The following is a 27967-nucleotide window of genomic DNA, read 5'->3' on the forward strand; positions in this document are numbered from 1 at the left end:
AATGGCATTTACAAAGCAAGCACTGTATACAAGTGCTATGCTGAATAATTCAGAAAGACATATTCTCTGTTTCCCAAAGGCTACTGATCCTGCTACTGATTAACAGAGTTTTCATTCAAATGAATAATACAATATTGAACACACAAACAGGTAAGAATAAATATTTACACTGTCTACAAGTCAAGTTTGAACTAATTTGAAGAGGGGAAATAGGGACTCTCTAAGTTAAGAATAAGAACGTTTTCCCCCAGAAAAATTAGCTCTATCAGTCTCCTACCTCCTCAAAAAAGAAAAAGGGATAATGTCATCCTCTTCAAGTTCATCCTCAATATTTTTATTCAAATACAAAATGCTAGGGAAAAGTAACTGTAAAATTAATAATTCATATATTTAGATTTTTAAAAAGCATGTTCTCTTATTTACTGCCCTTTGAGCTTAGTCATTTTAGATAATGTGAAATGTTCCCAATGAAGGATCATAAGATTATAGATTTAGAATTGGAAAAGACTGAAGAGCACACCTAATTTACTCTTCTGATTCTTCCAATTAGAAACCTTAGGCCCAGAGAGATTAAATGATTTGCCCAAAGTCACACAGGTGATAACTGAGGTAGGATTTAAATATAAATCCTCTTGCTCCAAGTATGTTATCCCTTCCATTGTGCCATTCTGTCTTTAGCCTATTAACAATAACAAAAACAGCTAGAATTTTAAATAATACTTTATGGTTTGAAAAGAACTTCATAAATATTCTCATTTTATCCTCACAATCACCCTGGGAAATAAGTGTTACTATTATACCCATTTTAAAAGTTAACTGCACAAGGCCGTACAGCTAATAGTTGTCAAACAGTACATATTTTAACTTTGGTTTTCTGAACCCCAGAGTGCAGTAAACTATTGAGTCACTTACATGCTGTCTTAAAAGTTGACAAAGTCAACTTTCTCATCCTTATCATTATATCAATTTTCCATCCCCAGAATCTTCCAGGGACTCTTGTTGAGCACAAAATGTTCTTTTATTCCATATTATCTTTTTCCTGTTTGCTTTCCTTCACTCTGCAGAAATTATATGCCATTACTACCGCTGCCCAAAAGTTACTTTTCTTCTCCATCATTGGCACATATTAGTCATGTGACCAAAACCTCTCTGCTTCAGTTTCCTTTGCCAAGCAGCTAGGTGACACACTAGGTTGGGAATAAAGAAGACTCATCTTCATGAGTTCAAATCTGGCCTCAGACAATTTCTAAGAAACCACTCATTTCTTAGCTAAGAAAACTCCAAATGGGTTAGTCAAACGTGACCAAAAATATGACAACAACAGTAACAGGATAGAAATAATATTTGCACTCTTTAATTCACTAAAATGTGAAGAAAATACCTAGCAAAACTTTTTTTTGAACTATAGAAATGTCATTGTTTTTCATTCTTTGTGGACATATTTGTTCCCTAAGGAGAATTTTAAAAAAAAACAGCTCAAAGGGCTACCATCAAAAAACAATTATTTAGGCATGACTCTACTTTAGCTAATAGAGGAACAGAAAACAACAGCACAAATTCTACGGATGTCTGCTATGACAAAGTATGGCCAGGGAAGGGAGGCTGTGTATGACATTAAGCAGAGTGCTAAAACTCATCTTAAATGACACAGCAGGAGATTACTAAATACTAAATACACACAGAACCATATGAGAGTTAGTCAAAACCACAGAAGGACAATTTGTGTTTTTAAAAGTCTGATGGCAATAGTGCCCTCTGCTGAATTCTCACAAGAGCTAAATTGTGTTACAAGGAAATTCATTTTGAACTCAGGAATTGAATCAGGCTGAAGACTGGAATCAATTTCTTTTCATTTCCTTTATTAAAAAGACTTCTGATTGGGTAAAAAAAACACCCTGTTCCATTTAATTATCTTCAAAACCTCTCTCAATATTCCTAATAATATCACACTGGTTTTCTAACCAGTCTTTCTTAAATATTCTCATTTACCCAGAATAACAAATTAAGGAGACATGGCAGTTCCTCAATCTTGAGAAGTTTGAACTCTGAGAGAAAGACATAGACACGTGCATAGAGAACATATCTTCCCAATCAGAAAACAATGCATGTAGACAAAAATAGTAAAAGTCCAAATTCTAAACCAGCATATAGCTTAGTTGAGATATATATATATATATATATGTATATATATACACACATATATATATACATACATGTATGTGTGTATATATATATATATATATATATATATATATATATATATATACCACAAAGTTACTATGGAATTCTCAAGCAATTAATTTCAATTTAATGATCATTTGACAATCACCTATGAATAAAGCAGTATGACAGTTGCTTGAATAGAAAAATAAAAATGGGAAGTTGTACTTGTTCTCACAAAGCTCACATTCTACTACTTTACAACATGTATAGAGGCAAGTAAATACAATATAATTTAAGAAGAACATTAACAACTAATTGATGAGGGTTTCACAAAAGTGGTTTGACTGGAGCTAAGCCTTAAGGGAAGATACAGAATCTCAGAGTTACAGATATACTTAAGTACAGTACCTAAGTCCAATTTATTCAACTGCATAGGGGATAAATTTGTAGTTGAATTAAGGGAAAAATTAGTAGTAAAAAGTTAGTGGTAATAATGGTGTAACATAAATTAAGGTTGAAAATGTAGGGAGGAGGGGCAGCTAGGTGGCATAGTGGATAAAGCACCGGCCCTGGAGTCAGGAATACCTGATTTCAAATCCGGTCTCAGACACTTAATAATTACCTAGCTGTGTGGCCTTGGGCAAGCCACTTAACCCCGTTTGCCTTGCAAAAAAAATCTTAAAAAAAAAAAAAAGAAAATGTAGGGAAGAGTCAGACTGTGAGATGCTTTATAAATTAGGAGGAAGAATCTGTATTTTATCTTAGAGTTAATTAAAAAAAACACTACTTGAATTAAGCAAGGGAGTGATATGATCAAATCTGAACCTTACGAAAATTACTGACATCTGAGTGAAGGCTGGAATGGAAAAGGAGCAGACTATAAGTGGTAGAGCAATTAAGGAGCTATTACAATAGTCAAGGCAACTGATGATGAAGCCCTGAAATGGAGTGATACTCAGGTGAGTTGCAAACTTGCATGACTGAAGTGTTACCCCTCATAAGAAATGAAGTTTGGAGGAAGGGAAAGGTGCTAAGGAGAAGGGAAGGATGAAGATGATTATCTTAATTTTGGAAATTCTGAGTTTAAGATGCATCTGATGGGACACTCAGCTAGAGATTCAGTAAACAGTTTGGTGATACAGCAAAGGGATTAGGGTTGATTTGGGTAATACAAAATCATTCACAGAGTATAAAGACAGAAGAAATAGAATCTTGAAGAATAAGTATAATTAGTGGTAGGAGACAGATAGATAGATGGACTGGCAAAGAAGACTGCAGAATATCTGTTAGACATGTATGAGAATGAGAAAAGAATAGTAGAAAGCCAAGAAGATATGCACAACAGTAGAAAGGTCAATTAGTACAATGATCAAGAAAAGGCCAGTGGTTTTAACAGTTAAGACATCAACAATTACCTATGAAAAATACTTGTGTTAGGAGGAGGCTATATTAGAAACCTGGTTGTAAGGGAAGAGATGCACTGTGGTGCAGTGGTAAGAACACTGGCCTTGAAAAACAAGACAGACCTAGTCTGAATTTTGCCTTGGACATTGTTAACTATATAAATATGGGCATGTCACTTTCCATCTCTGAATCTGTTACACCTGCAAAGTCAAAGGGGTTGTCCTAAAAGACTTTCCAGTTCTAAAGTAAGCAAATAGCAACAACAAACTTTTTATATGAGTGTGGTAATAAAAGGAGGCAAGATTAAATTAAGTCTATTTACTGCAGCAACTGAATCAAGACTGTTAAATTTTAAAATGAAGGAAAGATTTGATCTGTTTCTCTTATCCCTTTTATTTTTTCCATTTAATCAAAAGATCCTTCAAAGAAGTAATTATCAATCAAACAACAACGATTTATTGAATATCAAGGTGACAGATATGGTGGGCTATAAACCAAAGGAAGGCAGGGACAGTCTTAGTATCCCCATTGCTCAGCACAGTACTTAGCACATTCATCAATGTTTACTGAGTGACTGGCTGCTGCTAGAGAGACAAGTAAATAAATGGCAATATTTGAAAGGGGTCTATATTGTAAAGGGGAAGCCTACATTAAAATATCATAGTATAAATTGAAATAAATACAAATATATATGTATATGTATATAAATATATATATATATATAGCATTTAGGAAGGAGGACACTAATAGTTAAAGAAATCAAAAAGAATTCATGCAAAATATGGTGCTTTTACAGAAAGGGAAAGGGAAAGGGAAGAAGACAATACATTCTAGGCATTTAGATGATCAATGCAAAGGCACAGAAAAAGGAGACTGATTTACAGAAGACAGGAAGAAAGTTATGATCTAATGAGACTTGTGAAAGATAGGTTGGGGTCAGGATATGATAGGCTTTCAAAGCTAAACAGGATTTTGTACTTCCTGTTGGAGGCAATACGAAGTCCCTGAAATTGAATAAGAGAGTTCCATGGTCAGACCTACATTTAAAGAAAATGACTTGGAGAAACATGAGGCAGGGAGTCCAATCAGGAACTAGGCAATAGATAAAGATTGAACTAAAGTGGTAAACTGTGTAATTAGAAGAGATGTAAAGGCAAAAGCAGGAAAAAATTGGCAATTGATTTGATATGTAGGATGAGGGAGAGGGAAAGTCCAGGATAAAGCCAATATTATTATATGATAGTCAATACAGTGATCTACACATGGAGATAATATATTCAATTGTAAGTATCACATTTTAGGAAAGACATAAGTTTGTAAATATTCAGAGGACAGCAAAAGGCTTTAAGAGCATGCCATTTGATAAAACAGTTAAACAAATTGGGAATATTTAATATAGAGAAGTAGCTTCCTGCTTAAGAGGTTATGAGAGTGGTCTCCCCATTGGTGGATCAGCAGGATGCTTCAAAGGAAGATAAACTCTACAGCATAAAGTAAATACATACAGTAAATGTAAGTTATTATTCAATCCTTCACCACAGCTCCTGTGAATTATTGCTCTTGCCCATTCTACCTAAGCCTATTTCCCCAGTTCCTAAAAGTTCTTCCTGACATTCCTAGCTAATCTATCCATCATCTCCTATACCTCTACCCCCTTCCTCTTATTTCTCTATCTTAACCTCACCCAGTGGTCTTATTTTCTCCTTCCTTCAAAACTGAATCACCAAAAGTTCCCAGGCTATTCCCTTCTCCTCTGCTCCTTATCTCTAATTTTTTCTCCTTTATCTTTATATGGCTAAATCTAGCTTAGCTCAGATGTAATGAATAAGAAGAGCTAGAACTAGCCTCTTCTTATTTTATATCTCCTATCCTCTTCCCCCATCATTATACCATATACATATATATCCACCAACCATTTCAGAGATTATAACTGTTTTGTACAACCCAACTCTAGGACCATCACCAGAAAACATTTTGGCACTAAATATTGAGTATAATCAATTCCAGCTAGGAGGACACTGACCAAAAAGAAAAAAGCACGGCCATCAGATGATGCTACTTGCCAATATTCCTCATTCCAGAGGAATGGTTCCTTTACCAACTGCTCCTTTACCAACAAAAAATTTAAAAGATAAGTGGAAGAAATGAATTTGAACACAGTATTAAGCACCAGTGAACTAAAAATAAATAAAATAGTATGCCATGTTGGGGACAGTTATGGGGCTAGAAAGAGACAATCAGAAATGCAGAAACAATTAGCACATATCCTTGGAATATAAGATATACAGGTTATAATTAGGAGCGTACAAAGAGAAGGAAAAAGAAGGAAAAAAATATCACAGAAGGGAAAAGGGGTCTCATGTTAAAAGAAGTGGATAGCTGTTGGACGACCTCAAAAATGAAATAAAAATAAAAATTCGATCAACTTCACCTTTCCTGCTGAAGAGATTACGAAAGGTACCACAAAGGTAGGAACTTCCACCACTGTGCATGTCAACATGGAGCTGATAACCATGTAGTCCATATTGTTGATCAATGTCATCCAGAAAAGGGATATGAGGCGGCAGCATATAAGGGCTTTAAAAAAAAACACACATGAACATGTAACTCAACAAACAATAATCAAAGGTCAAACACAGAGGTCACTTTGGATTTAGGATTCTTTAATTTTATTTTTTAAAAACACACACACACACACACACACACACACACACACACACACACACACACATTTATATACCCCATCACTGCTGCCACTACTATAAAAAGACAACAGGCTTCTCAATATTTCCCAACATTATAAAATAACATAACCTTTGTTAATTCCTCTAAAATGTTCATTTCTCTAAATCATTGAAAGATATCAGTTCTGTGGGGAACTAGAAGACATGAAATATGCATAAGAAAATCCCACCCAGGATGAATACATTTGAACCATAAACGTTTGAAAATATACTCCCAGAACTCTTGACTACTCATCCCTTTCTTAGCATTCTGATAAGCAATAAAATAATATCTTCAGACACAAAAAAATGTGCCAAAGGTGGTTCTATTTCTTAAAACTAGGTAAAAAGACAAAAATTAAGACCTGTTCAATAAAGAGATTAATTCACAGATTTTTCAAAAGCAAAAACTCTCTAGGTAAGGAGGAATAAAAGTATTAATAACTTAGTGCTATAATGGAAGTTGTTTTTCTCTTTTAATCATCCATAATCATGACACATTTGTTAGTCCTAAACAAATAAAGGAAATGTGTTCATGAATAATCCAGGAATTTCAGCAGCAACATGCCACTGGCCCATGTCAACTATTGAAGTTCCTTGTAATGAGCCTTAGCATAAGTTGATTTGAAACTGATTTTCTTTCACATTTACTCTACAAGACATGAAAAAAAGAATTCAGTACGTACACTGTGGCTGAGCCTAAAGTGCTTCTCTCCACCAGTAGATGAAAATGAAGATTCGCCATAACAAAAGCCATTTCCTTCTCTTTCTGGAAAGTTAATTACAAAGAATACATTTTTCATCCAGTCTACTTTAATTTTTTATGAGTTCTTCGTAAAGAAAATGGCACATAAATTTTGCCAATAAATGCTGTTTCTTACCACAAGATTGGTTCAGTGCTAGAATATTATTATCGCTAATACAGAATTACTATTTAATGAGACTTATACATTATACTAACACAGGAAAGTTCCAATTCACACAAATAATGTATTACAAGTGATACCCATAAAGATATTTTAATCTACAGCATCCTAGCACTTCTAAAAAGAACAGGATTTTATAAATATATAGCTACAGATAAAGAGATGTAGATATAGATATTTATTATGCATATATACTATGCAAACAAACATGTGTTTATATATTATAAGTGTATGGGCACATACATATAAAAATACAACTGAAAAATGTTATGATCTCCAAAAAAATTAATTATTTTTTATAAGAAAGAAAACTAAAATTAATCTAATTTTAACATGGACAGCTAATTTCCCCAAAAATCATCATTAACAATGTAATTATATAGTTAAAAAATTTTAACTCTCTTCCTTATCATTCTCATGACCTCTCATGGTTTCAAATAACACCTCTAGGCAGGTAATTCACAAGACTATGTATAACCAGTTCAAATCTCTTCCCTGAGTTCCATTACTACACTTCAAATTGCATAATGGATACCTCTGCTTGAATAGCAGAGCTTTAAACACAGTCTGTGTGCTCCCCAGAAAAAAAAAAATTCTTCCTCACAACTTCCTATTTCTGTTAATGACAGCACTAACATCCAAGCAACCCAGGCTCAAACCTTGAAGATAGCTTTTACTCCTCTCCTCTTTTTAAATTATATAATCAGTTGCCAATTACTGTCAATTCTACTTTGATAATATTTATTGTATTCATTCATCCCTATCTACTCACACTGCAACCATCCTAAATTTGGGACCCTCATTATATCTTGCTTTCAATTAGTTTTAAAAACTCCATTTTCCTGCCACTGATCCCTTATACTTTCCCAATATATTCTAAATATTGCAGCCAAAATAATGTATCACTGCTCAGAAAAGAAATTCAAGGTTTTCTGCAGTCTAGCTCCAAACAACATTTATAGTTTTACTTCACACTATTCTTCTTTTTGCCCTCTGAATTTTAGCCAAACTGAATACTCATGGCTTTCCCAAACTCTTCCTGTCATTTCCCCACCTCTGTATACTTATATAGTCCTCATGACTTTTAAGTACTGCCTTCATTTCTCTTAATTTATTGAAATCCTTCTCTTCCTTCAAAGTTCAATTCTGCTGACTTTCCTTTCCCAATTCTTCCAGCTCAAAGTGATCTCTCCTTTCTCAAATTTCTCACAGCACTTATATGGAATGTCCTTTGCTCTTATCACATTCTATTTTATAACATATTGGTGTATTTATTTTGTCCCCACCTCCCTACCCCAGAATTACTCTATAAATCTCTTGTATGCCCAGGACCTAGGACAGTACCTCACATATAGTAACTCTTAATAAAAATGTCTAGAGAACTGAACTAAATTGCTTACAAGGCATCTCTACAGGCCCTGAAGGAGACTAAATAAAAGACAAAAGAAAAAAGTCAGGGGAAAAAGTCATTTAAATCCTCAGAACATGGGGAAAAGTTAAAGACAAAATGGGTACAGGAGAAAAAAAGTAACAAAAACCATATTAGACATAATTCTCTACCCACCACCACATCAATTTTATACATTCTTCCCAGAATAAAAATGGTAGTATAGGATCCTAAACCCATGTGGGATAAAATGTTATCAATCAATTAATCAGACTTACAAAGATTTGACCTAGATATGAAAATATAAGAGACTATATTTCAAGTTGTGGTTTCTTATACTTAGAGAATTTAACTCTATAAGGAGAACCAGCAATCAATTAGGTTCTTCTAATCTAAAAGGAGGACAAACAGTTCAATTCTCTTCTAAAATGTAAATTATGCTTCACATCTTGTCTGCTCAATCAAAATAATTCACTAAAAGCTTACTATATGAAAAATACCACATAGGCTCTATTGAGGGTGAGTAAGCAGAGGAAGAGTATAAAAGAAGCAAAAGACATGGTCCTGAGCCTCATAAAACTTGAAATCTAGAGCACATATAGGTGAAACAACAGAGGAGCACATGAACTAAGCAACATGTCAATAGGTGCAATATAGAGTGAAACAGAGTGAATAGGTACAGAGGAAGTAACTAATTGGAGTAGTTATTAACATTTAAGAAGTGACACTCATGCAAGATTCCTAACAGAAGTGCATTCTGATCAAGGTTTTAAGGAAAGGTTTGAGGGTGTGGAGGAAGGAGTGCAGCAAGTCACAGGGTGGTATAGGAGAAATGGCAGAACATTAGCTTGAATGGAGTAGAAGTCTACACAGAGTAGGTCCTATACAAAATAGGCTGGTAAGATAATGAACAGAAGGAATATAGATAGTAGCAAACCTTAAATGCCAAGGAAAAAGAGTTTGGATTTGATATGAGAAAGTCAATGTGAAATCCTAATCAGGATTAGGGGAACCAGGGAAGCAAAATGATAATAGAAGTATTTCACTAAAATAATCTTAGCAGTAATATGAAAAATGGATTAGAGAGTAGGTAACGATAAGAGACAGAGAAACCAATCAGGGATCTAGCATATATTTATCCATCAATAAAAGACAATGGATAGTAGTTACTTTTAATGGAAAGTAAAGTAATGGTTGGAGAATTGAAAAGGAAAGAGAAAATCCAAAAGACATTGTAGAGGAGGACATGCTGAGTATAAAGGACAAAAGAAAGTAAAGAGACAAAAATGTTTTGAGTCTAAACAGTCAAGGGAAACAGTGGTGTTATATCTGTTGAAGAAGAAAAAACATTTTCAACATATTAAATTAAGGTGTCAGTGTTTTTTGAAATCCCAGTGAGAAACAGAAACAGAAGACTTTAAGAAGTCAGAGGTCCACAGCCATAAATGTGGACTTGTTAATCATTCATATGCAATTAATAATTAAATAAAACCTTGAAAATATAGGAAAACTCATTACAGCAGTTGAGTATAGGTTGTGATAATAACAAACCTTATAAAGTCTAATATTGACCTGTTATATATAGTAAATGCATTCCAATGTATTCACACAGAGGTAAAGGGAACTCCACTACACAAAAAGGACTCCAATCTTACCTTCCATAAACCAACTAGAAGCCCTGGATTTAGGCAGAAGGTCCGAATAAGTCTGTCAGAGCCAATCGAAGTGGATTTAGTTAGGTTAGTCAGATTGTACTCAGCAACTAGGGAACGCCTTCGAGGTCTTTGAACATCAAATGCCAACCAAGGAAAGACAGAAGTGAGTTTTAGTATTATCAGAGTTGTTAATTATCACATCTAAGAATTCCATTTAAGAAGATATTAAAAATCAACTTTTACAATAAGTTGACACCCTGAGAAGGGAAAAAAAAATCTAACTTTTGTAGACAAATAAGAAAATATCAACCCATCAATTTCATTTCACTTATCGTTCCCCTTCTACTCTCTTTGCAATTCAATGTTCTAGTCAAAAGAAGGTAGACAAAATTATCTTCTCTGTTTTCTTTAATACATACTACACAGTGCTTTAGTCATAAAGACTACTCCATGAATGATACTGACCAAGTGAAGGAACAATAATCAATCTAAGCTGATTTAAAAGTCATGGTTAGAAACTGAAATGAAGCTCACATTTATAGAATACTTTAATTTAACAAACGTTTTCCTTTTTTAATAACCCTGGTCCAAGGATCATACATATTTTACAGATGAGGAAATTGACTCAGTAATATTAAATGACTTGCCCAGGATAATACCTCTTAAGTGTAAGAGCCAGAATTTCAAACCATGCTTATCTTGTCCATCATTCTTCACACTAAATAATTTTGTTCTTCAATAAAACAAATGGCTATCTAATAAATCAGATGATTGTTAGACTGAAAAATTTTGCCTTCTAAATGCATTACTAGGACAGAATTTACAAATGCTGACTTGGTAACACTCAAAATAAAATTATAAAAAAAACTTTTCATTATTTCTGCACAAGCATCCATTACAGATATTTTCTTTTGAAATAATGGAGTAAATATTACAAAATAACATAAAAGTAGAATATTAGAAAAAATAAATCAAATGACAGTCAGATTTTAAAATCAACCTTTAGATATATTGCAAACAGTATGAGGATCACCTAAAGATTCTCCTCATCTTAGCAACCAACAAAACCTTTTTTAAAAATATTTCTTCTAAATGTTGGTTTGAACATTAGTTGAGGGGTCAATTCCAAAGGCCTTACTAACATGCTATATAGCTAATCCCTGTGAAAGTTCCCCACTAATGTATTAAGAATTTCTGATACATTGTGGAATAGAAGAAAGATTACTGGACCTAGAATTGGGTGACCTCGATTGGGATTCTGACTCTGACACTGAATAACTTTATGATTATAGTCAAGTAGTTTAGCCTGTCTTGGTTTGTTCACCCATAAAATTAAGACTACATAATACTACCTACCTCATAGAGTTGTCATGAAGAAAATATCATGCAAATATTAAAATGCTTCACAAATGTGAAGTATGATTTTACTTTTGTGAATTTGGGGAAATAACTAAGCTTGTTTCTTCAAACATAAAATCAGAACACTATATGGTCTCTTATTATCCCGTTAAACTATAATCCCACTATTATATACATTAAAAACATTTCCTTTCAAAGTGCTTTCCCAAATCTGATAATATCTATTTCCTCCCTATTTCATAAAACTCTCCCTACAAAATATTAACATTTTTAGCAGAACTGGCTTACTTTCAATCATACATATGCTCATATAATTCCCTATGCCGGAATATCCTCCACATTTGCTCAACTCTTAACTCTCTTCTAAAATGTAATACAAATGCTACCTCCTCTAGGCAGCCTTATTTTATCCTCCCTTCCCAGAGTCAAACAATATTTCTGTACTTATAGTCATATTTTTATTTCTAACAAACAGTAAATCCTATAAGGATAAGGATCTTGTTTTACCAAAAATTTTCAGTCAAATCCTGAGACATAACATAGGTTGGTGCATAATAAAATGTTAATTTTGTTTTATTGCGTTCCATTATCCTAGACTTCCTGATTCCTTCTTAATTTTTGAAAGTGACAGCATAACCAAGACAGGGTAAAGAATAAAGCTGGTTAGTTTTGCATGTTTCAGTGAAGGCTAACAACCTCAGGTAGAGAGAAACAGAGAAGAGGTACCAACTGTCAAACCTTGCTAGAGTTCTAATTAGGAACAAACACACAGACACACACACTCTCCACACACACAAAGACACACCACACACATAGACATATAGACACACCAACACACAAAGACCCATACAGACACACACAAAGACATATACACAGATACAGAAACACACACAGCCACATACACATGGCCCAGATGAACATGATTGTATAATTCTTAGCATGGTACAAAATTTATATGCCCTGGACTGGAAAAGACTGGAGAATTCAGGAAAATAAAAGTTTTATTTATCTAAAGAAACACTGATTAGCTCTGTATTCACAACCAACAATGGACATATTTAACCAAGATTTTCCCATAACTTTGGGGCAATAAAAGGAAAAGTACTCAAGTTTCATACATTAGAGATTTAGGAAAATTCAAAAGTCTGCTAAGAAATTCAAATCATGCCAAAAAGGAGTTCTAATTTGCCTATCCTCAAGTGATTCTCCTTCCCTAACCTATTAACAATACTCCTTTCTATTGAAAGTATATGTATGTGTAGGGGTGGCTAGGTGGTGCAGTGAGAGCACTGGCCTTGGAGTCAGGAGTACCTGGGTTCAAATCTGACCTCAGACACTTAATAATTACCCAGCCATGTGGCCTTGGGCAAGTCACTTAACCCCATTGCCTTGAAAAAAATCTAAAGAAAAAAGTGCATGCGTACTGAAATAAATTCATGAAAAATGTTTTTAGTGTATGTTTATTACAATTTCTCAAGCTCTAGCTAAAACCCTTTGAGATTCAAAGGGAATAAATTACAATCAATTTTGTTTCCTCAATAATTTCTAACATTTGTCATTGTCTATTATCTATCATTATGGATATTATGACAATTTTTAGACATGCAATGGCATTTATCTAGCTTTCCAGCTCAATTCAAAACAATGTCTACTCAAGTTAGATCTTCATTCATCCATTTTTTAAATTAACTTTTGCATTTCTGACCTAAAGCTTGTAAATAATATGTTCTCATATGATACAGAATATGTTGAATCTAAGAAATCCATAATGCACTCTCCAGAAATTAGTTACCTATATTATAAAGCATCATACTACATTAAGAGGCTTAATTGTGTTAGGTATATTAAAAGGAGTCACAAAAATTGTTCACTCAAACAAAACCACCAAAAATATACTTCAAGTCTTCATTTAAGGGGGGGGAAAAAAGTCTTCCTGTCTACTTCAGAAAGAGTACATATGGAAATTCGGAGGAAAAAAGAACAATTTGCCCAAAAGAATCCAGCACCAAAATAAACTCTCAATTCATCCAGAAAAAGAACCAATACCACCATTTAGGTGTTTATTTGCAAAAATTTAACCCCATGCTTTAGTAGTCAAATGATAAAAGCCCATAAAGTAACAAATTTCCCAATTAAACTGTAATGGTATGATGGTCTCCATTTTCCAAAGGAAGAACGTCATGCAACTAAAAAAAATTATAATGATGCCAAAATCTGGAAGAGAAAAAAATGTTTTGAGGGTTGCTGAAAAGTCAAATGATATTGAAAGAGAATATGAAGACTTATGGAGGTTTAAAAAATTCACTACCATATAATCAAATTCAGAATTGGAAGGGATCTTGGAAAATATAAGACATCAATTAGATAATTAATTTTTGGAGGAATATGTACAGGAAATTATTGGACCTAGATTCAAGTAGAACTGAATTCAAACTACCTGAAACAAGTAGTTTTGTGACCCTGGGTAAGTCTTTTAACCTCTCAGCCTTAGTTTTTTTTCAGCGGCATTCCTATGGCACAGAATTGTTTTGAGGCATCAAGTGAGATGATTTATGTAAAATGAATTACCACGCCAAATTTTAGCTGTTGTTATTATCATCATTTTAAAAGAATCAGAATTAATTAAGTAGATATTGAGATGGTCTCAAAATTAGCAAAATCCAGACTGAAATCCCACCTTGACTTTGGGAACACTGATGTGTGATTCTGGACTATTCATTTAATTTTTCAATGCCCAAGACAATTTTCTAAAACTACAATTTGTAGTTTAGGTATAAATCTGCATTGGCAAAGTTCTCTACAGCCATGATACCAGGTCTGGTCCCTGTCTCTACCATTATTAGATAAGCAGTCACGTGAACTGAGAAATGAATCAGCTACATATTCTACTTTTATAAGAGTCAAAAGAAACAAGGTGACAGAATTTATTCAACTTATCACTTGCTTTGTTTGAAGCACAGGATGAGAGAAGTCAATCATACAATCTAAAATAAGAATCCCCAACTTCTTCTGATGATGAAATTGAACCATTAAGTGAAGGTTAAATTATATTTGTTCAAATTTAAGGGAAAAAATAAGTATTTTTCAAGCACCTACTATGTGCCAGGCCCGGTGACACTATCTACTTACTCTATTATCTCATTTGATCTTCACAAATAACTCTGGAGTTGGTGTTATTATTAACCTCATTTCACAATTGAGGAAACTGAGGTAGCAGGTTAATTCATTTGCCCAAGGTCATACAGTTATTAAGTATATGACTTCAAATTTGAATTCAAGTCTTTCTGACTTCAGGTCCAGCACTCAATCACACTATTCCACCTAACTGCTTCTTACAGCAAGATAGAATTTAGTAGAGATTCTCAAAGAAAGTATATAACAAAATAGCTTAGACTATTTTCAGCTGTCAAAAAAAATCCCATTATCTAGATCATACCATCCTAATGTTTTAGACTACTGAGGTATAAATATACATCAATATCCAAAGCCATTTTTTTTATTTCTATTGTAGCAATAATCCAGCACAGTAAGGAAAAAGAAAGTGAGTTTTCAGATGTAATCTTTAATTACACGTCAGGGTTAAAAAAGTTTATGACAACCAACTTTTACTAACAAATTTTTCTAATCTAACAATAATTAATCTGGTTGAAACTCACCCATTTTTGGTGGGGACCTTGTAGCGGTCCAAAAATACTGGTGTCACACCACATAAATCTAGTGTTGCCAGCTTGTCTATACGTGGCCAATTATTCCCATGCCAAAGAACTGTAACAGATGTGTCATTCACAGAAAACTCAGCCTGTTCCATGATGTATTCTTTCCCATTTCTCTCCTTCAACACAATCACCCAACTCAATCCAGATACTCTAAGGAGAAAATGGAATTAAAGAGCATGAATTAATCTTTAAGAAAATAAAAAATATTGTATCATTCAGTTCAAACTGATAAATATTAAAGGAACTAATTTGATTCTACAAATAAGAGTCAGGTTTAAAGATCCTATTTCACTTTTTATTTTATTTTTTTCCTCTACATATAAAAAAGTGAACATTCATTTTTTAAGACATACAAATTTATTCCCTCCCACTCTCCCAATTCTTCAAGATATCAAGTAATTTGATATAGATTATTCATATGCAGTCACACACACCATCTTTTCATATTACTCATATTGTCAGAAAAAGAGAAGAAGAAAGCTCAGAAAGTATGCTTCAATCTGCATTCAGACTACATCAGTTCTATCTCTCAACATAGATAACATTTTTCAACAGTAGTCCTTTGGAATTGTGTTGTTCACTATTGCTGATAATAGCTAATTCACAAAAAAAATCATAATACACTATTGCTGTTATTGTGTATAATATTTTCTTGGTTCTGTTCACTTTACCTTGCATAAGCTCATGGAAGTCTTCTTAGGTTTTTCTAAAACCACAACAATATTTTTCTTACAGCACAATACTATTCCAACACAATCACATATCACAACTTTTTCAGTTATTCTCCAACTGATGGGTACTCAGTTTCCAATTCTTTATTAACACAGAAGTAGTTATTCTAAATATTTTTGTATATATAAGTTCTTTTCCTTGTTCTTTGACCTCTTTGGGGAATGGACAAGTAGTATGGTTTGGTCAGAATATACAGCATTTTATAACCCTTTGGGCATAGTTTTACTCTCTAGAATGGCTAGTTTAGTTCAAAACTCTACCAGCAGTGCATTCGAGTCCTCCTCTTCTGACATATCAATTATCTCATAAATATGTGGTAAAATTGTTTTAATTAGCATTTCTCTAGTTAATAGTGTCAAGAGTATTTTTTCAAATGACTCTACCTTTTCTTCTTCTGAAAATTTCCTGTTCACATTGTTTGACCATGTCAATGAGCAATAAGTTGTATTCTTATAAATCAGTTCTCTGCATACTTGTGAAACTAGATTTTTATCAGAGAAACTTGCTGTAAAGTATTTACTGATTTAATTACTTTGCGCAGCACTGGTTTAATTTACAACTCATAATGTTCTGTATCTCTTCTTTGGTCATGAATTCTTCCCTTATTCATAGATTTGAAAGATAAAACTCTTCCATACTCCTCTAATTTTCTTTTATTACTTGTTATGAGCCCATTTTGACCTTATCTTGATATACAGTGAGAAATGTTGGGTCTATACTGTTTGTTGTTGTACAATCACTTGCAGTTATTTTGTGATCCACTGGGGTTTTCTTGACAAGATACTGGAATGGTTTGCCATTTTCTTCTTTAGATCATTTTTAAAGATGAGGAAACTGAGGCAAACAAGGTTAAATAACTTGCCCAGGATCACATAATTAAGCAAGTATCTGAGATCTGATTTCAGTTCGGAAAGATGAGTATTCATGATTCTAGATCCAATGTTCTATCCACTGCACCACCTTGATTCGTGTGTGTGCATGTGTATGTGTATATGTGTGTATGTATATAGGGGTTTGTATGTATATGTGTGTACACACATATATGTATGAATATACATGTGTATGTATGTATGTTTGTATGTATATATTCTGCCCAACTGCTTTTTGTTTTCACAGAAATTAAAAACTTTGGATCACTGGGTTAAGTATATCATCATCTCATCTGTAAAAAGTGAGTTTTGTTTCTTCATTTATTCTAATTCCTTCAATTTCTTTTATCTTCCCTTATTGTGACTGCTAGCATTTCTAGCATAATATTGAATAACAGTGTTGATAACAGACATCCTTGCTTCACCCCTGATCTGACTGGGAAGTCTTCAAATTTATCCCCATTACATATAATGCTTGTTAATGATTTTAGATAGATACTTACTTATCATTTTACAGAAAGCTTCATTTATTCCTACACTTTCTAGCATTTAAATATGAATACTTTGTCCAAAGCTTTCTCTGCATCTATTAAGATAATTATATGATTTTAGTTGGTTCTGTTATTGATCCAATCAATTATGCTGACATTTCTGGTATAAATACCAACTGGTCATAGTGCATGATTCTGGTGACACTGTTGCAATTTCCTTGCTGATATTTTGCTTAAAAGTTTTACATCGATATTTACTTGAGAAATTTGTCTATAGAATTTTCTGTTTTTGCCCTTCCTGATTTAGGTATCAGCATCATATCTGTGGTCTTAAAAGATATTTAGTACAACTCCATCTTTGCCTATTTTCCTAAATAGTTTATAGAACTCTGTAATTAATTGATCTTTAAATATATGGTAGAATTCACTTGTGATTTCATCTGGTCCTTAGTATCCTGATCTTAGAAAACTCATTGATGACATATTAAAATTCTTTTTCAACAATAGGCTTTTTATTTTAAACACTGCATTTTTACTGCTAGACAATTTATATTTTTGTAAATGTTTATCCATTTCACTTAGATTTTTAGATTTATTGGCATGTATTTGGGGGGGAGGCTCCTAATTGGTTTAATTTCTTCACTGGTGGCAAATTAATACTTTTCATTTTTAATGTTGATAATCTGGTTGTCTTTTTTTAATTCAAATTAATCAATGCTTACTTATTTTGTTAGAAGATTTTTTCCATAAACTAGATCCCAATTTGATAGTTCAATGGTTTTCGTGGGATTTTTTAATATTTTTTTGCTACATTTGAGTTCCAAGTTGTTTCCCTTCTTTCCCAATCCAGAAACTAGAGAAGACCAAGATTTGACACTGATCAAAATAGATAGATAGATAAGATAGACAGACAGATAGAAAGACAAAGATTTGACACTGATCAAAATAGATACAGATTATCAATTCTTTCAAGAGATGGATAGCTTCTTTTTACATAGGTCCAATGTACTTGATTTGAATATTCAGATAACTAGATTGTTCGGTCATATCACATTTATTCTTTGAACTATAATGCTGTTACTGTCATGAACATTCTCATTTCACTCTTCATTATTTCTTGCAAGTGTTTCCATGTTTCCTAAAATCAAACTGCTAATAAGTTTTATAGCACAGCAGTATTCCATCATAATTATACACCACAATTTATTCACCTATTCCTAGTTAAAGAGTATATTCTCGAGGGCGTCTAGGTGGTTCAGTGAATAGAGCACCAGCCCTGGAGTCAGGAATACCTGAGTTCAAATCCCACCTCAGACACTTAATAATTACCTAGCTGTGTGGCCTTGCCAAAAAATAAAACCTTAAAAACAAAGCAAAGGAGAGAGAGAGACAGAGAGAGAGAGAGAGAGAGACAGACAGACAGACAGAGAGAGAGAGAGAGAGAGAGAGAGAGAGAGAGAGAGAGAGAGAGAGAGAATACCCTTCAATTTCCAGTTGTTTACCAGCAAAAAGAGAGCTGCTATATATAGAATATATATGCTTGGTTTTTTTTTTCTTTTTCTGTTATCACTTTAGGAAATAGACTTAATAGTGGTATTGCTGGGTGGTCAAAGGTATTTGGAGATTGCTCCTCAAAATGATTAAATCAATTCACAGTTCTACCAACAAGTGTATATTGGTGTCCTAATTTTTTCACATCCTCTCCAACATTTGTCATTTCCCTCTTCTAACGTTTTATATAATCTGATAGGTGTGACATGTATTTCAAAGTTGTTTCAATTTATATTTCCTCTAATCAATAATGATTTAGAGCACATTTTCATACGATAATATATAACTTTGATTTTTCCTCCAAAAACTGCCTATTTATAATCCTTTAATCATTTATCAATTGGGTTATGACTCTGTTCTTGTAAATCTGACAAAGTATATATTTAAGATACAAGACCTTTATCTAAGAAACTATAAAAAAATTTCCCCAATTTTTTTCCTTTCCTTTTAATCTTGGTTATATTACTTCTTTCATACAATTTCTCTTCAATTTAATATAATCAAAATTATTCATTTTATAACTCACAATGATCTCTATCTCATTTATCATAAATTCTTCTATTCATAAATCTGATAAGTAATATCTTCCATATTCTTCCAACTTGTTAAGGATATATCCCTTTATGTCTATGTCATTTATCAATTTTGACTTTATTTTGGCAAATAGTGTCATAACTCATCCATACCTAATTTCTGCCAGACTGATTTTCAGTTTTCTCAATGTTTACCAGTGATTTTTTTTTGGCAAAATCTTATTTTTATCAAACATAAGTTTACTATAATAATTTACCATTGTGTATTATATAGCTACTCTTTTATACTGATCCAATATTCTATTTCTTAGCCAGTACACCAAATAGTTTTGACAATCACCACATCAAGCAATTTAAGATCTGGCATTGCCAAGACCTCCTTCCTTTATTATTTCCCACAATAATTACTTTGACATTCCTGACTTTTGTTCTTCCAAATGAACATTGTTATTGTTTTAGTTCAATAACTTTTTTTTGCAATTTAATGTAGATGGCACTAATAAGTAAGTAGACTAATTTAGGTAGATTGTCATATTATTTTGGCTTAGCCCATTTATGAACAATTAATATTTCTCCAATTATTTAATTATGACTTTGTATAAAAAATGTTTTATACTGTATTCATATAGTTCCTGGGATTGTCTTGCTAGGTATATGTCCAAGTATTTTATGCTGTCCATAGTTATTGTAAATAAATTATCTCTTCTTGCAAGCTTTTGTTTATAGAATATATATTACATACTCTCTCTCTCCATAATTGGAGAGAGAGAGAGAGAGAGAGAGAGAAATGTGACTTCATTTTCTATGCTAATAGTTTGCTAAAATTCTTGTTTCAACTAGCTTTTTGGGTTGGATCAAGGATTTTCCAATATACTATCATATTGTCTGCATAAACAGTATTTTATTACTTCATCACCCATTCTGATTCCTTCCTTTTTTTTCCTCACTGCTATAACTAACATTTCTAGTAAAATAATGAATAATAGAAATAATAAGCACCCTTGTTTCACTCCTAATCTTTCTGGGAAGGCTTCAAATTTATCTTCAGTTCAGATAATGCTTGCTGTTGACTTTGGGTGGATGTTTCTTACCATTTTAAAGGAAATTTCATTTGTGTCTATACTTTCAAGCATTTTTAACAGGTATTAGTGTTGTATTTTGTCAAAAACCTTTTCTGCATCTACTGATATAATCATGGGACTGATTGCAATCAATTATGTTAATAGTTTTCCTTAAACTATTCCCTGTATTCCTGGTATGAATTTCATTTGGTCACAATATATAATCTTTATGATATATTATTGTAATTTCCTGGCTAGTACTTTATTTAGCATTTTTGCATCCATATGTATTAGTGAAATTGGTCTTTAATTTTCTTTCTCTGTTTTTGCTCTTCCTGGATTATGTATCAGCATCATATATATTTTATTAGGGGACAGTTAGGTGGCATGGTACATAGAGTACAGGCCTTGGAGTCAGGAAGATCTGAGTTCAAATTCAGCCTCAGACACTTAATTACCTAGCTGTGTGACCTTGGGCAAGTCACTTAACCCCAATGCCCCCACAAAACTGTGTGTGTGTGTGTGTGTGTGTGTGTGTGTATTAGTTTTATTAAAGAGTTTAGCAGGACTCTTTTGCCTATTATTCCAAATAATTTAACAATAAAATTAGTTGATCTTTAAATGGTTGGTTAGAATTCAATTGTAAATTCATCTGATCCTAATGCTTCTTTCTTAGGAAGCTGTATAGTCTATTTCATTTCTTTTTCTAAAATACTTATTAACATATTCTTTTTCTTCTATTAATTTGGGCAGCTTATGCTTTTATAAGGATTCTTCCATTTCACTTAACTTATTAAATTTTTGGCACATAATTGGGCATAATAACTCCTACTAATTTAATTTCATCTTCATATAACTTTTCATACTGGTGGCCTGGTTTTCTTCTCTTTTTAAAAAATCCTATTAGTCAATGGTTTATTAGGTTTCTTTTATAAAAGCAACTCAATTTTATTAATTTAACTTTTTTTTTCTTCCAATTTTATTAATCTCTCCTTTGATTTTCAGGATTTCCAATTTGGCATTTAATTGGGAAGTTTTAACTCATTCTTTTTCCAAGTTTTTCTCTACATGCTCAAAATTCACCAATCTACTCTTTCTCTACTATATTGATATAAATTTTCCCCTAAGTACTGCTTTGGTTGTACCCCATAAATTTTGGTGTGTTGTTTCATTTTTGTCATTCTCCTTAATAAAATCATTGAATGCTTATAGTTCTTTGCCTCACTCATTCTTTAAGATTACTTTGTTGTCCATTTTTACTCTAATTTTTATTGCATTATGATCTGAAAAAGAACACATTTAATATTTCTGTTTTTCTGCATTTCCTTGTGATGCTTTTAGACCCTAATACATGATCAATTTTTGTAAAGGTTAAAAAGTATATTCCTTTCTGTTCCCATTCAATTTTCTCCAGTGGTCTATTATATTTAACTCTTCTAGAATCCTATTCACCTTCCTTAATTTCTTTCTTGCTTATTTTGTGGTTAGAGAATTCTGAGAGGGAAAAGCTGATGTCCTCCACTGGTATGGTTTTACTGTTTATTTCCTCCTGTAACTCACTAAACTTTTCCTTTAACAATTTGGATATTATGCCATCTGGTGTATGTATGTTTAGCATTGTGTATTACTTTATTGTGTATGATACATTTTAGCAAAATGTAGTTTTCCCTGTTTATCTCTTTTAATTTTTTTTTTTGCTTTTGTTTTGACTCAGATCCTGATGGCTATACTCTTTTGTTTTTAACCTCAATTGAAACATAGATAAGCTCTAGTCCCTATTTTAAGTCTCTTTCTTGTAAGAACCATATTGTTGGATGTAGAGGGCCAACTGTGGATTTAGAATGCAGGTGTCCCTGTAACAAAGGTTACCAGAGATAGAGAATATATTCTTGCTCATTTAACAGAATGGTTGGCTCACAAATGAACCTTGACTTAAATATCTGCTGAGCTCCAAGTGTATAGGAAAAATCCTGAAAAAGAATCCTAAAATACTTCAAAGTCCAAATATCGTAAATATAACCAGGGAAGTCATGCAGTTAGATTTCATCTGACTTGTCTGAGTTAAGTTTGGTTATAAGAGTCTAGATATCCAACAATATAGTTAAGAAAAAGTTATTCACAACGTTATTTGTGGCTTTTTCTTCAACCCAGCTCTTGTCAATATCTAGGCCCATGTTAGGTCCAGATGGCCATAGTTGGATTCTCATTTTAATACATCCTGCTATCTACTTCCAATTCATGGGTTAGTTCATACTATTCACACTCACAATCATTGATCATAAACTCTAGATTTCCCCTTCATGCTATCTTTCCTTATTTTTCTTTTTACCCAGTCTTTCCTCAAAACATCTACTTTACTTCTAATTGCTGCCTCCTTTAATCAACCCTCCCTTTTCATCAACTCTTGTTCTCCTATTCCTTTCCCTTCCTACTTCGCTGTTGGGTAAGATTTCTATAGCCAACTGATAATGTGTATATGTTATTTCGTCTTTGAGTCAATTCTAATGAGCAAGGTTCCAGCATTGTCTATTACCACCACTCCATCTTCTCTTTCACTATAGAAGTTCTTCTTTTCATACCTCTTTCATACCCATTCTACCTCTCCCTTTCTCCTTCTCCCAATGCATCCTTTCACACCCCTTTAATTTTTTTAAATCATCTCATCAGTTTTTCTATTCAGTGTTGGTCTTTTGCTTGAAAATCCACTAATTCATTACATATCAATATTTCCCCTGATGCGAGTATATACTGAGTTTCAGTGGGTAGATAATTTTAGTTGTGATCCTAGCTCCTTTGCCTTCCAAAATATATTCTATGTCCTCTGCCCCTTTAACATATAAGATGTTTTGAGGTAGCTAAGTGGTGCAGTGAAGAGAGCACCAGCCCTGGAATCAAGAGGACGTGAGTTTAAACAGTCTCAGACATTTAATAATTACCAAGTTGTGACCTTGAGCAAGTCACTTAACCCTGCTGTCTTGCAAAAACAAAAAGAAAAAAAGCAAAGCAAAAAACATAGAAGATGCTAAATCTTGTGCCAACTTCACTGTAGCTCCACAATATTTGAATTACTTCTTTTCTTATAACAGTTAGCTTCTTGACTAGGGTGCCTATAATATTCCTAGTTTTCATTTTGGGAACTCTTTCAGGAAGCAAACAATAGATTCTTTCAATTTCTAGTCTACCATCCTCTGGTTCTAGTATATCCAGGCAATTATTCCAAAATAATTTCTTGAAATATGATGTCTAGATCCCTTTTTTAAAAAAATTATGGCTTTCAAGTAGTCCATTAATTTTTAAATTTTCTCTCCTTGATCTATTTTCAGGTTACTTGTTTTGTATTAGATATTTTGAATTTTCTTCTTTATATCCTTTTGATTTTGTTTTATTTTTTCTTAACATCCAAGAAGTTATTAACATCCAATTACCCAATTGCAATATTTAACAGAATTATTTTCTTCAATAGGCTTTTGGAACTCTTTTTCAATTTGGCCAAAGCTACTTTTAAAGGAGTTCTTTTCTTTGATAGATTTTTTTCTTCTTTTACCATTCAGTCAATTCTGTTATTTTAAGGTGCTATTTTTCTTCAAGATTTTTTTTGGTACCTTGTTGTTAAAATTTCTTTTCATGATTTTCTTTCATCATTCTCATTTCTTTTCCCAACTTTTCCTCTACTTCTCACCTGATTTATGATGTCTTTTGCAAGGCAATGGCGTTAAGTGACTTGCCCAGGGTCACAAAACTAGTTAAGTATAAAGTGTCTGAAGCTGGATTTGAAATCAGGTCTTTCGGGGCAGCTAGGTGGCACAGTAGATAGAGCACTGGCCCTGGAGTCAGGAGTACCTGAGTTCAAATCCAGCCTCAAGACACTTAATAATTACCTACCTGTATGGCCTTGGGCAAGCCACTTAACCTCATTTGTCTTGCAAAAACCTAAAAAAAAAAAAAGAAATAAAAGAAATCAGGCTTTCTGACTCCAAGGTTAGTGTTCTATCCCAGCTGCCCCTCATTTGAGTTTTAAAATACCTTCTGTGATCTTCTAGAAATTCTTGTTGGCCTTGTGTCTAATTCATATTTTTCTTTAAAGTTTTGCTTGCATATGTTTTTACATCTTGTCTTCTTCTGAATTTGTGTCTTGTTCTTCCCAGTCCCAAAGAAACTTTCTGGTCAGGTTCTGTTTTAGTAGTTTGCTCATTTGTCCAAGACTATTTCTTTATTTTTAACTTTATGTTAAAGTTGTTTCTCTACTTCTGCGGTGGAGGGCACTGTCCCAATCTTTAGGTTTGATGATGCTCTTTTCGGAGCTAATTCTGGGGAGCTGTAAGGTTTCAGTGCATTCAAGGTAGTACAATCTTGGGTTGTGCTCTATTTTTTACCCAGGAAGGATCTTGTTCCTCTGTAACCAGAATTGCTGGCACATGTTGGAAGGATATGCATTCATTGGAAAGATACTGTTTTGAAACAAGTTAAAATTAAAGTTCCTAACTTGTCTAGCTAAAACTGTGTATTCATCAATAATTTTATTCTTTAGTTTAACACATTTTCTTGAGATGAGTAAAACCACTGCTTTAATTCTCAGTATTATTTCTATATCACATTCTTTGACCTCCAGATTTCATCTCATTGGCAGGAAACATTATGCTCATAAAAATCTATACAAAGTAAATAATGATATTTTGGTTCTATGGAAGTTACTTAAAACCTTGAAGAAGACCTAAATCTAAGTCTTGCCTCTGACACATATTGGCTATGTGACTCTGGGTCAATCATTTAATTTCTCAAGGCACCAAATGACCCTCTAAGAATATAAATTGTCAAACATTTGCTGCTATACATTAAAGAGGGAATTTTCTCACTACCAATTCCTCTACCAATGGAATAAATTACAAATTGGGGCAGCTAAGTGGATAGAACACTGGCCTCAGAGTTAGGAACCTGGGAGTTTAAATCTGGCCTCAGACACTCTCTAGCTGTCTGACCCTGGGTAAGTAACTTATTCCTGACTGCCTCACAACCAGGGCCATTTCCAGTTGTCCTGATTCATGGCTGGCCATGGACACAGATGGCTCTGGAGGAAAAAGTAAGGCTGGTGACTTAGCAGAGCATCTCTCTCACTCAAATGCAATAGACATGTTTGTCATGGCATCACCTCCCTGATGTCATGGTCTTCTTCAAGAATGAAGGACAAAAGGCAGCACAGTAGATAGTGGAGTCAGGAGTAACTGAGTTCAAATCCAACCTCAGACACTTAATAATTACCTAGCTGTGTGACCTTGGGCAAGCCACTTAACCCCGTTGCCTTGAATAACAAATTAAAAAATTTATAAAAAAAAAAAAAGAATGAAGAACAAAAGCATCATCATTATCAAAAAGTAATATGAAGAATTTTCTAATCCTCTCAATAACTTATAGAATAGTCAAATCTTTGTTTCAAACCTCTGGTTATCCATACTTCCTCTTATTAAATATGCACATGCCTATTAGCACCTTTGTAATCAGACAAAAGACAACTCCTAAGTCTCACTGAATTTAACATGAATTAGTTGCTTTACAGATGCCCCTTAGTATGTTTTAGGAGATGGAATTCAGTAAACTGGCCTAAGATTAGCTGTTTGGTTTAAACAATTTTAACCATTTTGTGTCATGGAGTCTCTTTTTGGCAGTATGATAAAGCCTATGAAATATGTGAAATAAAATGCACAGAATATTAAAATATAGCTCTATACTGAAATATAATAAAAAGTTTTAAGTTCACAGACTCCCCTCCACCTAAAATCTATCTACAGAACCCTCTGAGATCCATGAAACCCAGATTAAAAAACTCTGGTAGTGTTGAAAAGACTCCAAGGACTATATGGAATTATAGGAGTAATTACAGGATTACTCTCCAGTAATTCTCACCCATCAGGGAGAAGTGTGCTGAAGACCTTGGGTCACTTGCTATGAGTGTTTTATGGAGAAGTTGGAGTAGTATCTGAATTCCTGCCTCCATGCAAGTTCTTTAAAAGGTACTGAGACCATCCTTAAGTTTTGGTCTCTTGAGGGGGCTCTGGGCTCAAAACGCTTACTCCTTATCATGGCATAAAAAGCCAAGTGTCAGGTCCTCTCCTTGATATTTGACGGAAAAAAAAGCTTTGCTCAATTGAATCAAAATGAATTGATCTGAATATCCATCCTTATTGAATATCCTTCTCTTGCTCTATCTAAATCTCCTCTTTAACTTTAAAATGATGTACAAATGTCTTATTTGTTCTAATATCCAACCTAAACTACAAAAGTCTAGCCTAAGTTAGGCCTAGCACAGAATACTTTGTTTAATATGTTAATTTTCTGCATTATTCTGTGCATTGAAATAAAGAATGCCCTCTATCTTCTATGAATTTGCTACTTTCAGCACTCATATGGGATATAAGGACTCATCCACATCTAAAGAAACCCATTAATTAACTATATAGATATAGATATAGATAAGCTATATTTACATATTTTTCAGAAATTCTGGGGTGGCCTCCAAGATCAGATTCATTCCATGTTAACTCAGAGTTTTGGGCATCCTGAATCATGAGTTATATGTTAAAGACCAACATTTTATTAATTTCTACAAAACAACTGATTTTTGCTTATATTTGCATTTATATAGTATTTCACCAATTTCAAATCAAACATTAAACATTCACACTCACATAAGAGGATCCCCACTCTGTAATTTTTTTGCTTACCTGAGTGCTTCTTTGGTCTTCACTGGCAGACCTGTGTATGGATTTACAGGTTTGAGAAGCTGAGTTACTGCTGTTTTTCCAGCTGCTATTTGTTTCACAATATATTTTTTCTTCCAGTATCCAGTTTCTTTGTCATGAAGAGATGTTTGGCTCAAAGATACAGCTGTCTTTTCTACTGCATTAATTTCCCAATTTGATCTCTTAGGTGAAAAAGAAGCGGAGTAGATTCTGAACCAAATAAAACTAGGGGAAAATTAAAGAAAATAAATGTTAAGTTTCTTTTTCCTATTAGTACTAATTAAGCAAAGAGGCCCTGATTTTTGAGAGTTCTGAACAAACCCACAGTTACTGTATCATAATTTTAATACTAAAAAAAAGTCCTTCCATAGCTTCTGGTCCAATCCCCTCAATTTTGTAAGAACACTAAAGGCCTAGGGAAGAGATTTGTCCAATGTCACACAAGTATAATAGTGGAAAAGACAGGATTTTTACTCAGTTCCTCTTCTTCCAAATCCAGCATTCTTTGACGAAATCATAATTAAATTTTCCAATTGATGAGTAAGTATTCATTAAAGTATCTACAAACAGAAAATTTTAAAAGTCCCTTCCCCAAGAAGCTTACATTTAACAGGGGAAACATGTTCACACATATAAAATGTACAAAACACACACAGAAATAAA

General features: G+C 33.3%; 1 protein-coding gene across 12 annotated transcripts in view; it reads right to left on the reverse strand.

Annotated features, from left to right (window-relative positions):
- The window catches only part of FBXO15 (F-box protein 15), a 149202-nt gene that overhangs the window by 31013 nt on the left and 90222 nt on the right, over nt 1-27967 (reverse strand). For all 12 annotated transcript variants that reach the window (XM_074200748.1, XM_074200752.1, XM_074200754.1 and 9 more), the window contains 5 exons: nt 27287-27529; nt 15274-15483; nt 10259-10385; nt 6977-7059; nt 5999-6144 (listed from right to left, as the gene is read on the reverse strand). In XM_074200748.1, coding sequence (XP_074056849.1) covers nt 5999-6144; nt 6977-7059; nt 10259-10385; nt 15274-15483; nt 27287-27529 — 809 coding nt within the window. The remainder of the gene's footprint in view (nt 1-5998; nt 6145-6976; nt 7060-10258; nt 10386-15273; nt 15484-27286; nt 27530-27967) is intronic.

This window comes from Macrotis lagotis, chromosome X (assembly GCF_037893015.1).
Source record: "Macrotis lagotis isolate mMagLag1 chromosome X, bilby.v1.9.chrom.fasta, whole genome shotgun sequence".
Lineage (NCBI taxonomy): Eukaryota > Metazoa > Chordata > Mammalia > Peramelemorphia > Peramelidae > Macrotis > Macrotis lagotis.